This window comes from Oncorhynchus clarkii, unplaced genomic scaffold (genome assembly GCF_045791955.1).
Source record: "Oncorhynchus clarkii lewisi isolate Uvic-CL-2024 unplaced genomic scaffold, UVic_Ocla_1.0 unplaced_contig_13472_pilon_pilon, whole genome shotgun sequence".
Taxonomy (NCBI): Eukaryota; Metazoa; Chordata; class Actinopteri; order Salmoniformes; family Salmonidae; genus Oncorhynchus; species Oncorhynchus clarkii.
Genome location: NW_027260960.1, coordinates 1 through 15,108, shown reverse-complemented (window position 1 = coordinate 15,108; position 15,108 = coordinate 1). Strand labels below are relative to the sequence as shown.

At 46.2% G+C, this 15,108-nt stretch overlaps 1 protein-coding gene across 1 annotated transcript; it reads right to left on the bottom strand.

Moving 5' to 3' along the window:
- Nucleotides 1-201: 201 nt before the first annotated feature.
- Nucleotides 202-14,082, bottom strand: LOC139402688 (exosome complex exonuclease RRP44-like). Its single transcript, XM_071146587.1, has 20 exons — nt 13,769-14,082; nt 13,223-13,380; nt 12,404-12,597; nt 10,900-10,973; nt 10,383-10,550; nt 9,695-9,970; nt 9,344-9,481; nt 8,663-8,809; nt 8,307-8,423; nt 8,044-8,145; nt 7,773-7,837; nt 7,597-7,681; nt 7,351-7,478; nt 5,573-5,659; nt 5,046-5,202; nt 3,783-3,997; nt 1,625-1,793; nt 1,201-1,359; nt 779-901; nt 202-601 (listed from the first exon to the last, which is right to left on the bottom strand). Exons 1-20 carry the CDS (start codon nt 13,985-13,987, stop codon nt 533-535), a joined length of 2,850 nt encoding a protein of 949 aa, XP_071002688.1. The 5' UTR covers nt 13,988-14,082; the 3' UTR covers nt 202-532.
- Between the last annotated feature and the right edge of the window lie 1,026 nt (nt 14,083-15,108).

Sequence of the window (15,108 nt, the reverse complement as noted above, 5' to 3'; positions counted from 1 at the left end):
AACTGCAGAGCTCCCCTTTTAAACAAAGCCACCATCTGATTAAATGATGTGTTTTATGGAGGAAGTGTTATTGAATGAGTGTAACGTTCTGACTAGACCACTGAGACACATTAAATGTTGTACAACTGGGCTACTCTTCAGTTTCCTGGCTACATGTGAATTAAATGCACCTACTCCAATCACCAAACAGAGACTAGCCAAAGAGATGAGAAATGGAACATTGGCTAAAACCAAGAGATTTATTGAGAGTTGTACAAGGTAACATTCCTTCCAGAATAGACCGTACAAACCCCATGGGTCAGGAATACAGTATCATCACATTCTACAGGTTACTGGCATCACATTAACATTTACCTGGAAGGATGATATTCTATAGGTCAAGGAAAAAAGGTTCTGACTGAAGGTTTTAAAATCATAACCATATTAACCACAGGATGTTCTGTGCTTGTACTGTAGAAAAAAGAAAAGCTAAACATTTAAAAAATAACTCAACTGAGCTCGGAGAAGAGTTTCAGTCTGAGGATGGGGTTGTTCAACGGTCCAGTTTAGCTCTCTTGACCTCTGGTTCTGGTTCAGACGGCGCGACACTCACTCCAGAGATCTAGAAAACAATATTAGTTACATACATGTCCAAGCCTGAAATGAGTGATTTGACTTGACAGAAGGCTATTTTACCTCGTCGGACCTGAATGTGGTTTTAGTTCATAACTTCATGGAAATTAACCACCATAGGATCTCTGTAATTACAGAGAGGTTCAGTTTGAAACAACAAACGTACCACAGGTTCGACCAGGGACATCCTGATCTTCTGGTGCTGGACGTTGGACGCATCCAGACTGATGGTCACCTTGACCTTGTCAAACATGTTGAAGGAGTGGCCCTCCACCGTCAGACTAGGAGCCTATACACACACAGAGTTACAGTTGATCCACACACACACACACACAGAGTTACAGTTGATCCACACACACACACAGAGTTACAGTTGATCCACACACACACACAGAGTTACAGTTGATCCACACACACACACACACACACACACACAGTTACAGTTGATCCACACACACACACAGAGTTACAGTTGATCCACACACACACACACACAGTTACAGTTGATCCACACACACAGAGTTACAGTTGATCCATACACACACAAAAAAAAAAGCTTTAATTTTCTCTGACACACAACGAGGGTACCTCTTCGTTGAAGATCAGTTTGGGGCTGGGTTTATCTTTGTTCTCAAAGAACACCGTTCCCTCCAGACCAAACTTAGGGATGAGGACGATGATGGCGTTCTTCCTCACAAACAGGATGAAGCCCTCTTCGTTCAGGATGCCTCTGCTCTTGAAGAACAGCTGGAGGAAACGACACATTATCTTGTCAAACAGATGGAAAACAGGGAGAGACTACCCGGAAATGTCCAGTAAGAAATGTTATTTTTCAATTTCCGTTGCAAAGCATTTTGCTACAGTGCACTAATGAATATGACCTAGTTGTCCTTTTGTAAAAATGGGTCCCTCGTCTTCAATGGGACTTCCTGGTTAAATAGTTGTGAGTCCAGTACCTGTGTGTGGAAGGTTAGAGGCTCTAACAGGTCAGTGTGTTGAGTGAGTCCAGTACCTGTGTGTGGTAGGCTACAGAGGCTCGCTGTGCGTACTGGGCCATCTTGTGTCTGTAGTTGAGGTTGTTGCAGAGGGCAGACTGCTTGTGTTTGTCCATCAGGTCTGGGTAAGTGCTGTCTGCTCCAATGGCTACAGCCAGCAGCCGATGCACGATGATGTCAGAGTATCTGTTGAGGTTACAATCACATCAGAACCAGTCAGGAGTAGAGGAGGGGGGGTGGGGGTGGACCAGTCAGGAGTAGAGGAGGGGGGGTGGGGGTGGACCAGTCAGGAGTAGAGGAGGGGGGGGTGGTCCAGTCAGGAGTAGAGGAGGGGGGGGGTGGGGGTGGACCAGTCAGGAGTAGAGGAGTGGGGGTGGACCAGTCAGGAGTAGAGGAGGGGGGGTGGGGGTGGACCAGTCAGGAGTAGAGGAGGGGGGGTGGGGGTGGACCAGTCAGGAGTAGAGGAGGGGGGGTGGGGGTGGACCAGTCAGGAGTAGAGAAGGGGGGGTGGGGGTGGACCAGTCAGGAGTAGAGGAGGGTGGGTGGGGGTGGACCAGTCAGGAGTAGAGGAGGGGGGGTGGGGGTGGAGGACCAGTCAGGAGTAGAGAAGGGGGGGTGGGGGTGGACCAGTCAGGAGTAGAGAAGGGGGGGTGGGGGTGGACCAGTCAGGAGTAGAGGAGAGGAGGGGGGGTGGACCAGTCAGGAGTAGAGAAGGGGGGGTGGGGGTGGACCAGTCAGGAGTAGAGAAGGGGGTGGGGGTGGACCAGTCAGGAGTAGAGGAGAGGAGGGGGGGTGGACCAGTCAGGAGTAGAGGAGGGGGGGGGGTGGACCAGTCAGGAGTAGAGGAGGGGGGGGTGGTCCAGTCAGGAGTAGAGGAGGGGGGGTGGGGGTGGACCAGTCAGGGAGTAGAGGAGGGGGGGTGGGGGTGGACCAGTCAGGAGTAGAGGAGGGGGGGTGGGGGTGGACCAGTCAGGAGTAGAGAAGGGGGGGTGGGGGTGGACCAGTCAGGAGTAGAGGAGGGGGGGTGGGGGTGGACCAGTCAGGAGTAGAGGAGGGGGGGGGGTGGACCAGTCAGGAGTAGAGGAGGGGGGTGGGGGTGGACCAGTCAGGAGTAGAGGAGGGGGGGTGGACCAGTCAGGAGTAGAGGAGGGGGGGTGGACCAGTCAGGAGTAGAGAAGGGGGGGTGGGGGTGGACCAGTCAGGAGTAGAGGAGGGGGGGTGGGGGTGGACCAGTCAGGAGTAGAGGAGGGGGGGTGGGGGTGGACCAGTCAGGAGTAGAGGAGGGTGGGGGTGGACCAGTCAGGAGTAGAGGAGGGGGGTGGGGGTGGACCAGTCAGGAGTAGAGGAGGGGGGGTGGGGGTGCACCAGTCAGGAGTAGAGGAGGGGTGGTGGGGGGTGGACCAGTCAGGAGTAGAGGAGGGGGGGTGGGGGTGGACCAGTCAGGAGTAGAGGAGGGGGGGTGGGGGTGGACCAGTCAGGAGTAGAGGAGGGGGGGTGGACCAGTCAGGAGTAGAGGAGGGGGGGTGGTCCAGTCAGGAGTAGAGGAGGGGGGGTGGGGGTGGACCAGTCAGGAGTAGAGGAGGGGTGTGGTCCAGTCAGAGGTCCAGAAGGTGGGGGTGGACCAGTCAGGAGTAGAGGAGGGGTGTGGTCCAGTCAGAGGCAGAGAAGGAGGGGGTGGGGGTGGACCAGTCAGGAGTAGAGGAGGGGTGTGGTCCAGTCAGAGGTAGAGAAGGGGGGGTGGGGGTGGACCAGTCAGGAGTAGAGGAGGGGTGTGGTCCAGTCAGAGGTAAGAGAGGGTGGGGGTGGACCAGTCAGGAGTGAGGAGGGGTGTGGTCCAGTCAGAGGTAGAGAAGGAGGGGGTGGGGGTGGACCAGTCAGGAGTAGAGGAGGGGTGTGGTCCAGTCAGAGTTAGAGAAGGGGGGGGGAGTGTGGACCAGTCAGGAGTAGAGAGAGTGTGGACCTACAGATGGGTGAGGTGAATGTTGTCTCACCGTCTGATAGGTGAGGTGTGTGTTCTCACCGTCTGATAGGTGAGGTGTGTGTTCTCACCGTCTGATAGGTGAGGTGTGTGTTCTCACCGTCTGATAGGTGAAGTGTGTGTTCTCACCGTCTGATGGGTGAGGTGAAGTGTGTGTTCTCACCGTCTGATAGGTGAGGTGAAGTGTGTGTTCTCACCGTCTGATAGGTGAGGTGAAGTGTGTGTAGATGGGAGAGGCCAGTCCATAGTGGTGGAAGTCACTGTCCATCCCGGAGCAGAAGTACACAGCCTGCATCATGCAGCGTGTTGCTAGGATACGCAGCAAGGTGTTGAAGTAAGGGAAGCCGTCCACCTGGGCCGCGTCCAGAGAGTCAGCTAGAGCCTTGGCCGAGTCCGTGTGGATCACCATGTCCTGAGGGGAGGGACAACAACGTTAGGACTACATCACACTGATGTCAGAAACAACAACGTTAGGACTACATTAGACTGATGTCAGAAACAACAACGTTAGGACTACATTAGACTGATGTCAGAAACAACAACGTTAGGACTACATTAGACTGATGTCAGAAACAACAACGTTAGGACTGCATTACACTGATGTCAGAAACAACAACGTTAGGACTACATTAGACTGATGTCAGAAACAACAACGTTAGGACTACATTAGACTGATGTCAGAAACAACAACGTTAGGACTACATTACACTGATGTCAGAAACAACAACGTTAGGACTACATTAGACTGATGTCAGAAACAACAACGTTAGGACTACATTACACTGATGTCAGAAACAACAACGTCAGGACTACATTAGACTGATGTCAGAAACAACAACGTTAGGACTACATCAGACTGATGTCAGAAACAACAACGTTAGGACTACATTAGACTGAAGGTCCTACGTCAGTCCCTATTTCGTTGTCCTTCGACCCGGAATGGAACAGTTGTCCCCAAAAATATCAAGTCTTATTAAAACTGTGTTTTAGCTGGAAGTGTTGTCTATAGATGTACCTGTCATTAGACTGGTTTTAGATAGAAGTGTTGTCTATAGATGTACCTGTCATTAGACTGGTTTTAGATGTTGATGTCTAGTCAGTCTGAATATATAGATGTCATTAGACTGGTTTTAGATGTCTAGTCAGTCTGAATATATAGATGTACATTAGACTTGTTTTAGATGTTGATGTCTAGTCTGAATATATAGATGTCATTAGACCTGTTTTAGATGTTGATGTCTAGTCAGTCTGAATATATAGATGTCATTAGACTTGTTTAAGATGTTGATGTCTAGTCAGTCTGAATATATAGATGTCATTAGACATGTTTTAGATGTTGATGTCTAGTTTGAATATATAGATGTCATTAGACCTGTTTTAGATGTTTATGTCTAGTCTGTCTGAATACATAGATGTCATTAGACTTGTTTTAGATGTCTAGTCTGAATACGTAGATGTACCTTAGACTTGGCAGCCTTGTTAAGGATGTCGTAGTTGGATGGAGGAGGGGCGGGGTGCTTCCTGAGAAGAGCACACTCTGAGAACTCATCATAAATCTTCTGAGCTACTGAGATGTTGGCCAGCAACATGAACTCCTCCACCATCGAGTTGGTCTCCCTGGGGAACAATAAAGTTATTTGAATTTGAACCCACCGATACAGCGTGAACATCAAGTCTCTGAGCAGAGATCTACTGCTGGATGTTATAACCCAGTGACAAGGTAAAACTGGAAACAGCAGGATGCCTTGACAGGCCACAAAAAGCTTGTCAATATTCATGTGAATTCAGCTGAACTTGTTGAAGTTTAAACCACGTTAGTCAGGGTCAAAACGACAGCACAGTTTCAAGCCCCATGAATAGAACCTTATTTTAAATTCTATATTCTAAAAGCCTTATTTTAAATTCTATATTCTAAAAGACTTATTTTAAATTCTATATTCTAAAAGCCTTATTTTAAATTCTATATTCTAAAAGCCTAACAACGTACTTGAGTTCCTTGGTCTGTAGGTCTATGGGGTCGTGAGTCTCACTGTCGATGTGGAAGCGAACCTCGGGCGAGGAGAGAGTCAACGCGCTGAAACACACAACGGAAAACCACCATGTTAGATTACCAACAAAGACAAGTACTTATACATTCCACACAGAGTACAACATATATATTAATGACACCAGCAACCAGATCAATAAACACAATCAATCCATCAACCAACTAATCACCTTTGGGAATACATCAATCTGCCACAGTTCTAACGATCCGTCTCTTTCAACAGTTAGGGAAAAGGTTATCAACTACTGACATCACATAGTCACAAACCATTTATCCTCGGTCTCTTCAGGGTCCTGGCTAGTCTGTTCAGGTCTAGTAACCTCTTACCCTTCCTCTATCCTGTCTCTTCAGGGTCCTGGCTAGTCTGTCCAGGTCTAGTAACATCTTACCCTTCCTCTATCCTCGGTCTCTTCAGGGTCCTGGCTAGTTTGTTCAGGTCTAGTAACCTCTTACCCTTCCTCTATCCTCGGTCTCTTCAGGGTCCTGGCTAGTCTGTTCAGGTCTAGTAACATCTTACCCTTCCTCTATCCTCGGTCTCTTCAGGGTCCTGGCTAGTCTGTTCAGGTCTAGTAACCTCTTAACCTTTCTCTATCCTCGGTCTCTTCAGGGTCCTGGCTAGTCTGTTCAGGTCTAGTAACCTCTTACCCTTCCTCTATCCTCGGTCTCTTCAGGGTCCTGGCTAGTCTGTCTGGCTAGTCCTGGCTAGTCTGTTCAGGCCTCGTAACCTCACCCTTTCTCTATCCTGTCTCTTCAGGGTCCTGGCTAGTCTGTTCAGGTCTAGTAACATCTTACCCTTCCTCTATCCTCGGTCTCTTCAGGATCCTGGCTAGTCTGTTCAGGTCTAGTAACCTCTTACCCTTCCTCTATCCTGTCTCTTCAGGATCCTGGCTAGTCTGTTCAGTTCTAGTAACCTCTTACCCTTCCTCTATCCTGTCTCTTCAGGATCCTGGCTAGTCTGTTCAGGTCTAGTAACATCTTACCCTTCCTCTATCCTCGGTCTCTTCAGGATCCTGGCTAGTCTGTTCAGGTCTAGTACCCTTCCTCTATCCTGTCTCTTCAGGATCCTGGCTAGTCTGTTCAGGTCTAGTAACCTCTTACCCTTCCTCTATCCTGTCTCTTCAGGATCCTGGCTAGTCTGTTCAGGTCTAGTAACCTCTTACCCTTCCTCTATCCTGTCTCTTCAGGATCCTGGCTAGTCTGTTCAGGTCTAGTAACCTCTTACCCTTCCTCTATCCTGTCTCTTCAGGATCCTGGCTAGTCTGTTCAGGTCTAGTAACATCTTACCCTTCCTCTATCCTCGGTCTCTTCAGGATCCTGGCTAGTCTGTTCAGGTCTAGTAACCTCTTACCCTTCCTCTATCCTGTCTCTTCAGGATCCTGGCTAGTCTGTTCAGGTCTAGTAACCTCTTACCCTTCCTCTATCCTGTCTCTTCAGGATCCTGGCTAGTCTGTTCAGGTCTAGTAACCTCTTACCCTTCCTCTATCCTGTCTCTTCAGGATCCTGGCTAGTCTGTTCAGGCCTCGTAACCTGTTACCCTTTCTCTATCCTGTCTCTTCGGGATCCTGGCTAGTCTGTTCAGGTCTAGTAACCTCTTACCCTTCCTCTATCCTGTCTCTTCAGGGTCCTGGCTAGTCTGTTCAGGTCTAGTAACCTCACCCTTTCACTATCCTCGGTCTCTTCAGGATCCTGGCTAGTCTGTTCAGGTCTCGTAACCTTACCCTTTCTCTATCCTCCGTTTCTTCAGGATCTTGGCTAGTCTGTTCAGGCCTCGTAAGCTCTTGGTGGTGTCATCATTCATGTTGGCGTCATCAATCCTCATCTGGGCCTCGGCGTACGTCAGGGAGGCCTGGAGGAAGAATTATCATTCAATTCAATAAACTTTATTGATCCCTGAGGGGCATTTCTTACATTGTCTCAATCACAACTGTTACATTGTCAAATGTGTGAGTTTCCTCTCCCTCTACCTTGGAGTTGATGACACTTTTAGTGAATCTGGTCTTGACTATCTCAGCCTTGTCGTTGATCTCCCATATACAAGAGAAGGCCAGCCTACCGAGAGGAGACACCATGAACACCACTAACGGTAAATGACAACAACAATAACAAAATATATGATGTCTTCAGGAAGTATTAAAGTCACCTCTCCACACTGGATCGTAGAGAACACAGGTTGGAGCTCAGCAGTTCAGGAACCATGTCGATCCTCTGATGGGAGACAATCATCTGTGTTAGCAATACAACACTTAAATGGAACCCTTTTCCCTATATAGTGCACTACTTTTGACCCGGGCTCTGGTAAAAAATAAAAAATAATAGTGCACTTATAGTGAATAGGGTGCCATTTAAGACGTACTAAAAGAGCTAGCTAGGGTTCATCAAGGTTACTATGTGATGAAACAGATGGTCTGTACCCTTCCAGTCAGGTAGACTGTAGTTCCTCTGTTAGCAGCCTCCAGGTCCATAGCGTTGCCTGGCCGGATGAAGTGGCTCACATCAGCAATGTGGACACCAACCTTCAACCCACAAAGAAACACACACACACACGATGACTTCTCAACTTTCAATTCTGTTCCACCATATTACCAATTAAAATAAGATTCTGTTACCTCATCCAAACATTCACCCATCCCAATAAAATGCTGTGGTAAACTGTGTTAGTTCCTCAGTGTCCTACCTCTTGGTTTCCATTGGGCAGGTCTCTACAGTGCAGAGCATCATCTATGTCCGTACAGCCAGGAGGATCCACACTGCAGACGGTCAGGTTCCTCAGGTCCTCTCTCACAGCCATGTCCTGATAGAAGATCAAATAAGGTTTAGTGATGCATTATTACCTGTTATAAGCATGTTATGAGCCTTTATAAAGTATTATAACCACACCATAATGCAATTATACCAACAGGCTTTAAGTAGTGTTACCAAATTGTTGATTGGTGTAGCTACAACAACGTAGCCACCAGGTGACAACCATTGATATATGTCTTGACACAAAATGGCCGCCATAACAGGACCCCCACTGTGCGGTGCAGTTACCTCCTCTGTGATGTTCCAGGGCATCTTGGGGAGGAAACTGAGGACGGCCTGTGAGAAGTCCTGGTGAGGGACATCATGCTCCAGTAGTAGCACCTCCGTCTCCGTCTCCTTGTCCCCTGCACTTCCCAGGCTACGAACAAAATGGCCCTGAGAGGAGGAGAGAGGGAGAGAGGGAGAGGAGGAGAGAGGGGTGGGTGAGGAGAGAGGGAGAGGGGGATGAGAGGGAGAGGAGGAGAAGAGGGAGAGGAGGAGGAGAGAGGGAGAGAAGGAGAGAGGGGTGGGTGAGGAGAGAGGGAGAAGAGGAGAGGAGGAGAGAGGGAGAGGAGGAGGAGAGAGGGAGAGAAGGAGAGAGGGGTGGGTGAGGAGAGGGAGAGGAGGAGAGGGAGAGGAGGAGAGAGGGAGAGGAGGAGAGACGGGTGGGTGAGGAGAGAGAAGGAGAGAGGGAGAGGAGGAGAGAGGGGTGGGTGAGGAGAGAATGGTGTCTAGTCTCTGCTAGTTCCTCAAAGACCGAAAGAGGAGAGATGAGCCGTTATGATTGAGGTGCGTTCCAGGTCCTCTTCATTGCAGTCGAGCTGCACATCTCATGTACATCACACATTTCTCCAGGCATCGATATCCCATAATGATACGTGATCATCTGAGCAGCCCAACTGTAATCAAGAGGACCTGAGAGACACATACATTAGGGTATCTGGAGTGCTTGGGCCAGCCGTCGATGGCCACCATGATCCTCTGTCCTGCCAACGTGGCCGCCTGGCGCGTCTCTATACGGATCCTGGGGATACGGCGGTCGGCTGGGGTGAAGAGGTGACGGGTGGCCTGGGAAGGGGAGGACGGGGTATAACAGACCAGGAACAATGAGATATCTTCGTCAGCACAAAACAAGTACGACAAACGACAAAATAATCACAAGAGAAACCAAAGCATGGTGGTATACACATCCATATGGATAAATACTCATGTAGGATTTCTGAAGGGCTTGTTTTGATTGATGTGTTGATTGACAGAGCAGAGCGAGGTGATGCTAGTTACCTCTTTGATTTGGGACAGGAAGAGCATGCCACAGAAGGGTCTCCAGTTCCTCTTGATGATGCCCACCACCCTGCCTGTGGGCTTCCGTGACGCCGCCCCAGACGGACCACTCTTCAACTCTGCCTCCTCCTCCTCTGTGACATCATCCTCCTTGGGCCCCTCGTCCTGCAGCACCACAGAGGACGGAGCCACCCATTGGTTCAGAGGCATGATCTCCACAGCAACCAGGTCCTGATGGACAGCCCTGTTCAGGTTCTGCAGGCCTTGGATCAGAACCTGAGGGGCGGGACAGGAAGAGGAAGTGTTACCATGGTAACCAACGCTGCTTCGTTTACATTTCCCATCCAATCACTCACTCATCCCCATCTCGCCAGCTGGCACTTAGAACAGCATCAAAGATTCTCCACTCCCATCCAATGGTAAAGGAAGAATTATACTGTTGGTGACTCACTTTTCCAAACCAGGTACATGAACAGAGGAGTTAACTAACCAGGTACATGAACAGAGGAGTTAACTAACCAGGTACATGAACAGAGGAGTTAACTAACCAGGTACATGAACAGAGGAGTTAACGATGAGGAAATATTCAGCAACTGTTGGAGGACTTAAAGAATGTTCCATACTTCTATGTCAGGTTACACGGCCAGAATCCACTAATGAACATGAGCTATGCTTCAGCAGCACTCACCTCTGTACTGTCATCTCCTTCTCCGTGGACAAACACAGTAGCCTCCAGGTAGTTGTCTCTGCTAGCCCGGAACGTTCCCTGTTGGAAGGTCCCACTCTTAATCCCAGACTGGATCCTAGACAGGGGCAGGTGCTCCGGGAACAACACCTTACTGCTGGTGATCTCATTCTGGGGGAGGGAGAGAGAAATTAAAGTGCTAAATTAAACGAATAACTATGAATATGCAGATCTAACTTTCTCTATGAATATGCAGATCTAACTTTCTCTATGAATATGCAGATCTAACGTTCTCTATGAATATGCAGATCTAACTTTCCCTATGAATATGCAGATCTAACTTTCTCTATGAATATGCAGATCTAACTTTCTCTATGAATATGCATATCTAACGTTCTCTATGAATATGCAGATCTAACTTTCTCTATGAATATGCAGATCTAACTTTCTCTATGGATCTAAAATAGCTGCTGTAGAAAGTACATATGTGTAAATGCGATATTGTGTAGATATTAGTTACCTTGTCATCGTTGGTCAAAGCCAGTCGATCCACCAGCTCAGGGTTGGCTATCAGACTCTTGACGTACTCCTCACCTGTGTGGAACAGAGGACGGATGAAGACGGCATCTTCTAGAGTAAACATGTAGTCCACATCTAAAGTAAACACGTAGTCGACATCTAGAGTAAACATGTAGTCCAAATCTACTAGAGTAAACACGTAGTCCACATCTACTAGAGTAAACACGTAGTCCACATCTACTAGAGTAAACATGTAGTCCACATCTACTAGAGTAAACATGTAGTCCACATCTACTAGAGTAAACATGTAGTCCACATCTACTAGAGTAAACATGTAGTCCACATCTACTAGAGTAAACATGTAGTCCACATCTTCTAGAGTAAACATGTAGTCCACATCTACTAGAGTAAACATGTAGTCCACATCTACTAGAGTAAACACGTAGTCCACATCTACTAGAGTAAACACGTAGTCCACATCTACTAGAGTAAACACGTAGTCCACATCTACTAGAGTAAACATGTAGTCCACATCTACTAGAGTAAACATGTAGTCCACATCTACTAGAGTAAACATGTAGTCCACATCTACTAGAGTAAACATGTAGTCCACATCTACTAGAGTAAACATGTAGTCCACATCTTCTAGAGTAAACATGTAGTCCACATCTACTAGAGTAAACATGTAGTCCACATCTACTAGAGTAAACATGTAGTCCACATCTACTAAAGTAAACAGGTAGTCCACATCTACTAGAGTAAACATGTAGTCCACATCTACTAGAGTAAACATGTAGTCCACATCTACTAAAGTAAACAGGTAGTCCACATCTACTAGAGTAAACATGTAGTCCACATCTACTAGAGTAAACATGTAGTCCACATCTACTAGAGTAAACATGTAGTCCACATCTTCTAGAGTAAACATGTAGTCCACATCTAGAGTAAACACGTAGTCCACATCTACTAAAGTAAACACGTAGTCCACATCTACTAAAGTAAACATGTAGTCCACATCTACTAGAGTAAACACGTAGTCCGCATCTACTAGAGTAAACATGTAGTCCACATCTACTAGAGTAAACATGTAGTCCACATCTACTAGAGTAAACATGTAGTCCACATCTACTAGAGTAAACACGTATTCCACATCTACTAAAGTAAACACGTATTCCACATCTACTAAAGTAAACACGTAGTCCACATCTACTAGAGTAAACACGTAGTCCACATCTACTAGAGTAAACATGTAGTCCACATCTACTAGAGTAAACATGTAGTCCACATCTACTAGAGTAAACACGTAGTCGACATGTTGAACACACCTAGTATTGTGACCTTGTGTTTAAGGTTAAAGACAAGAACAGCGGTCTCATCTTGGGGTACTGAGGTAACAGATATTGTGATATTAAAGACAAGAACAGCGGTCTCATCTTGGGGTACTGAGGTAAGAACAGCGGTCTCATCTTGGGGTACTGAGGTAACGGAGGTGTGTAGTTTCTTACATCTGTATGTGAGCAGGCCGGACTCCTCTGCTTTCTCCTTGTTGCCCCGGTCGTTGGTCAGCAAAACAACCTTTAGCTTCTTGTCCGTGGGGGTGTTGTTCAGGTGATCACTGTACCACTTGGTAGATATGCGGATGGCTCTGTCATTCCGATCGTTGGCGCTTTCCCCCTGCTCTCTCTCTATATACGTTTCTCTGGAACAGAAGAATACAGCCATATGTGGCTTTGAAAAGCATTGATCACAAATCGGATGGACAGTTAAGGAGTCAGCATGCTTCAGTTCGGCTGGCGACTAGCCTGAGCTCGGTTAGCTGAACGAGTGTGCTCTCATACTTAAAAAGACCTTGGGTTGAAAAACAAGAAAAAAAAACGGCAATAGTACTGTTTGTCCTTTTTGAGACGCCGTAGCCAGTATACACTTCCCCAAAATAGTCAGAACAAAGATAACTCAATAAATCTGTTATAAATTTACTTTTTGCCTAGTAGATCTTAGTCACGCAATTTTTCATCTGATTAGGATGTTAGGTGCAGTATTTCTCAAGAGAAAACGTGAATAAGAACAGCTTAAAAAACCCGTGCCAAAGTCCAAAAAACAAACAAAATGGCATCATAATATACGAGCAAACTCTTCCAAACTGTTTTGGTCGGGAAACATACTGACTTCAGTCTTGCTCCAACTTATTTCAGTCAATTGCTACATTGGCGTCAGTGGTGGGATAACCCTAAGAGTCACTGATTCAAAACCAAGTTAGGCTGCACCCCCTTAAATCACTACAAAACAGTCAGTTATCTAAGGCAAACAGCATATCTATTTTCTACCTGTGATGTTCGTTAGTGAAAGTGTAAAAGTGTTTTTCCTTGTCGTGAAGGATGTCTTTCAATCGCTTGTAGATGGGAGCGCTCCTGTGGCGGACCTCTTGGAGTACAGTCTGCAGAATGATCACGTTCTTGATCAAGGGATCCTCCAGGATATCAATCTACAGACATTAAAAGGGATACTGACTCAGCGTGGTAGAATGTCACACCTGAAAGTTAGTCAAACTAGTGTTAGCTAGATCAGGGTTTTTGCCCTAGCACTACATAGCGGACTCAAATATCCAATTCATCATCAAGCTATCATTATTTTAATCAGCTGGGTAGGGCAAAAACCAGAACGTGCCACCGGGGGACGGGGGCAGGACCGAGTTTGCGAAAAACCTGAGCTCGATAAGTGGGGTTCACACTTTCACGATAGGCGTGTCAGACATCTAAAACTGTAGTGATGCGGTGGGAAAATCTAGCGATTACTTTAGACATGTACTTTTTTTGTATTGATTTGTTGTTAATAATAACGTTTACGTTAGACATTATTGCACAGTAACTTACCTGGCTCAACACAATATTTGTGTCTGGGAGTAAATAGTGTGGGAAAGAACACAAGTTGCTTTCAATGCAAGCGTCTTTCTGCAACACAGTCTCTTCTTGCTTGCATTCTGTACAAACTTCACTTCCGCACCAAATATCGTCTCGCAGGTAGTGCTCGCGGACTATTTTCATGATCCCGCCTGATCGGGTTTTCTTTACGAAAGTTTTTGATTTCAACATTACTCCGATAAATGTATATTACAACAGTAATTTTGATACGTTTCTACTCATAGGTGTACATCAACAAACATTCCACCCGAGACCGATGTACACACGTGGGAGGGAGGGAAGATAAAAACATTCCCGGGGTTTCTTGATCATATCTGATTCATATTCTATTGTGAAAGTTACCAGATACTTTGTGTGCTTTTTTATACATATATCAATGAAATGTGTGTATTTTAAAAACAATTTAGGGGGAATTTTATGATAGATAATTAAAAATGTCATAATATAATATTTTCCAACTCTGTGTAAAACTTTTTAAGGCCATCTTCTTTTTCTTCTTCATTTGAATGGCGGTGCGCAAACCAACGTCAAGAAGCATTACATACAGCTCCGTTGCGGGCTGGAGTGTGATAGACAGTGCAAGTGCTCATCAACAACACTTGCATGCATAACCAGGGTGGATACGTCATTTTGTTTCCTTGAAAACTATAAAGGTCAGTAGCGACAGATAATGTAATAACTGACAATAATGAAATATCTGGTAATAATGTGATAACTTTTACATTTAACATTTTATAAATGCTGATAATGTAATAAATTGCCAATAATGTGTAATAAATATGCTGAACGCATAACGTAATAACATTTTTGAGCATAATGTAATAGTTACTACAGTTAGTTATTACATTATGTGTTGATTATGACATAAAGTGTGTAACTTTTTTTTCATTAATAGTGTAATGACTTCATTCAAAGATGTCACTCTCTTTGTTTAATGCATATTAAGTGTCACACACTTGACAAATACTGAAAAGGCCAAGGTTGCCTCAGGTCAGTCGCAATGCCATAATACACAGGATTCAAAACAGCAACATGTAGCCATTACTACATCCCTTAATAATGGCAGCCACACATCCATGATCACCACTGTGGTTGCTTTGTGGAGCAGCTCGTTGAGTTTAGTCCTGATGAGTTCTTTATGATCATCCTCCAGTGGTTTTCTAGTCTCACTGATAACAGTCAACTCAGGTAACTCGCCTTTCAGGTTTACATGTGTGTACTGTTCTGGCTGAGAGCATGACACACCTCCCTCCCTGACCCCTATCCTTACCCTTCAGGACAGAAAGGGTAGC